This window comes from Sesamum indicum, unplaced genomic scaffold (genome assembly GCF_026168435.1).
Source record: "Sesamum indicum cultivar Baizhima isolate 11 unplaced genomic scaffold, ASM2616843v1 HiC_scaffold_14, whole genome shotgun sequence".
In the NCBI taxonomy this organism is placed as follows: domain Eukaryota; kingdom Viridiplantae; phylum Streptophyta; class Magnoliopsida; order Lamiales; family Pedaliaceae; genus Sesamum; species Sesamum indicum.
Window position 1 is genome coordinate 25 of NW_028292379.1, and position 2,582 is coordinate 2,606.

Sequence of the window (2,582 nt, forward strand, 5' to 3'; positions counted from 1 at the left end):
CCAAGGAGGAGTCATTCCTCATCCGAAAACTTGCTGTTCAAGGAGCGGATAAGGTGCAACCTTATCCCCCAAAATCCCGCTTTTCTTGCCAGTCACACAGCTCCCCCTAGAACTCCTGCTATAGAGGGACTCCTCTATAAATATTAGAGGCACCCCACAACAGACTTCCCCTTCCACACTCGAAAAAACTCTTTTGTTGTTACTCTATTCGTTTAGAATTTGTGATCTTGCTTACAAAATTCTCATTTCTCTGATAATTTCTCGTTACTATTTATCTTTTCATAAATTTGGGATTAAGTTAAGTATCAGAATGCTAACGTGTTGTTTTGCAGGTCCTCTTTGTCAAGTACTTTCATTCGATTAGCCCAAATCCAACATTAAGATCCAAAGACTTTAGACCCATGCTAAAATCGCACGCATCATATTTATTTTAAATAATTTTTTTATAATAATTTAAATTATATTTAGAAAAATGATTGTAATAGAGATATTTTAAGGATGTAGATAGTCAGGACATTTTCTTCATAAAAAATAATATATATTATGAAGGTCATTTTATTATGTTTTGTAATTCAGATGTATAAATACACTTTATGGATATTGTAGGGGCGTATTTAACCTTTTTTTTTTTTTTTTTTAAATAATCACACGCGAAACCGAAGCAAGATCCACAAATATCGCAACGATAAACCCTACAAAATTAACCACTCTCATACACATATGGCAACACTGTAACAGTGAGGGCACAATGGAAACACTGAAAGAACAGGAGGATGCCTTTGCCACAATAGTTAAACTCTGCAAGCCAACCACCTCGCAGGAAGCGAAATTCCGCGACTTCCCCTTCGTCCGGGAGTCGGAGGATTTTGCGGAGTCGAACCCGGGCCCTTATTCCTCGTCACCTGATCCGACGCCATCCGAAGCCCCAGGAATCCTCATGGTTTCTCCTCCCAACAGCGCTAATTCCATTAACCAACAAGTAGAAGACGAGGCGGTATACCACACCCCTCCAGAGCACCACGTCTCCAACCTCTATTCTTCAGAGGACCAAAACCTGGATGATTTATGTGCTGAGGGCCTGAGGACCGTCCACGCGGGCGATAGGTCTGATAGACAGCGGAAGATTAGGGTTCTCGAAGGGCAATCGGATGATGAGTTCGAGTCGAAGAGAATCAGGATTCAGAGAGAAGAATTGGATGGTGAAACGGTTCCTGTAGGCGAAACAGAGGCGATTGTGGTTGATAACCAGGGGAATGTGGCTATCAGTGATACCAAAGTTATTGTTCTGGACAGTGCGGATTCACTAGACACAATCAGTGAGGATGGTGTCGAGGTTAGCACAGTCGACGTCGTGCAAAGTATTGGTGAGTTTATGAAAGATGGTATGCCTGAGGTTGATGCCATTGATGGAAATCATGAGTTGGGGGAAAAGTGTAAATCTATGAAGGACTTTCATGTAAATAAAGGTGAAAATTCGAATGAAAATAGCAACCTCAGTGGGAGTTTGGACAGTAGTAAGATTGAGGAGGAAATTGTCAAGCTCAAATGTATTCTAGAATATGGATGCACCAAAAGGAGACAGGCGAGTGGTGTTGGTGTAACTGAGGAAGTTGTTAAGGTTGCGGAAGAAGGAAAAATGCCTAAACATGGGAATGGAGATGGAGGTCCGAGAACTCATCCCAAGAGAACTGAGGAAATTGATGATTTCCACTATATTGATGGGGGTGATGGTGAAATGAGGCAGAATGGGACAACTGGTGGTGATAGTTCTGCCGGAAGGCGTCAATTGCCAGCATCAATGAAGGAGAAAGAGAAGAATGTGAGAGCTGGGGAGAGAAAGAGTGGATTATTGGAATTTCTGCATGTACTTAAGGTGGTTGTTGAAGATATGGATGGTGGTGAAGATGTGAACTTTCTAGAGACAGCTAAAAGGCGGGGTTTGGTACTTCCACGGGCAAGATGGTGGGTCCATGAGGTTGATGATGAGTAGCAGTTTTTGCTTGAAAATATGGTGGTTCCTTTTGCTATCATATACTGAAGAAATTTTAAAAGAATCTGTGTAATTATACAAGTCTTCAGCATTTTGGTCCTAAATCCTATGTTTTTGCTTTTATTTGTAAATGAGGACCGCCAAGGTTGAAACACATTTTGTTCTTACTTTCTTTTATCTGTTCTGTGCTGGGCCAAGGGGGCAGATGGTTTCTGTTGGATGCGGGGGCATGGTTGATATTTGGGTTTCATAATATTCCACTTGCAAGCTGAAATTAGAGCTAGATGTTGCTAGCAAGGACTTTTGTTTGCCTCAGTAGCTACTCGGTCGTGTCATTTCAATAATGGATTGACTTTCTTTATGTATGCTACCTCCTGTAAATTTAGATGGCCAATTATGGTTCTAAAGAAAATTTCTGTTTCTTTTGGCATGAAAATCAACTAGTCGAAGTCAAGGACTTTTCTGCTTTCAGGTAAATTCATTTGGATATTTCATCCATCATTACATGGTCTGCTGAAAATGCAGTACTTGATATAATTCATTTGTCTTCCTTCTGCACTCTTGTCCTCTAATCAGAATCTATGCTTGATCC

The 2,582-nt window shown here is 40.9% G+C and overlaps 1 protein-coding gene across 1 annotated transcript; it reads left to right on the forward strand.

The window, feature by feature from the left end:
• The first annotated feature begins 678 nt into the window (after positions 1-678).
• LOC148784190 (uncharacterized) lies at positions 679-2,157 on the forward strand. The gene has a single exon (XM_088877375.1). It carries the CDS (start codon positions 749-751, stop codon positions 1,988-1,990), a length of 1,242 nt encoding a protein of 413 aa, XP_088733501.1. The 5' UTR covers positions 679-748; the 3' UTR covers positions 1,991-2,157.
• Positions 2,158-2,582: the final 425 nt, after the last annotated feature.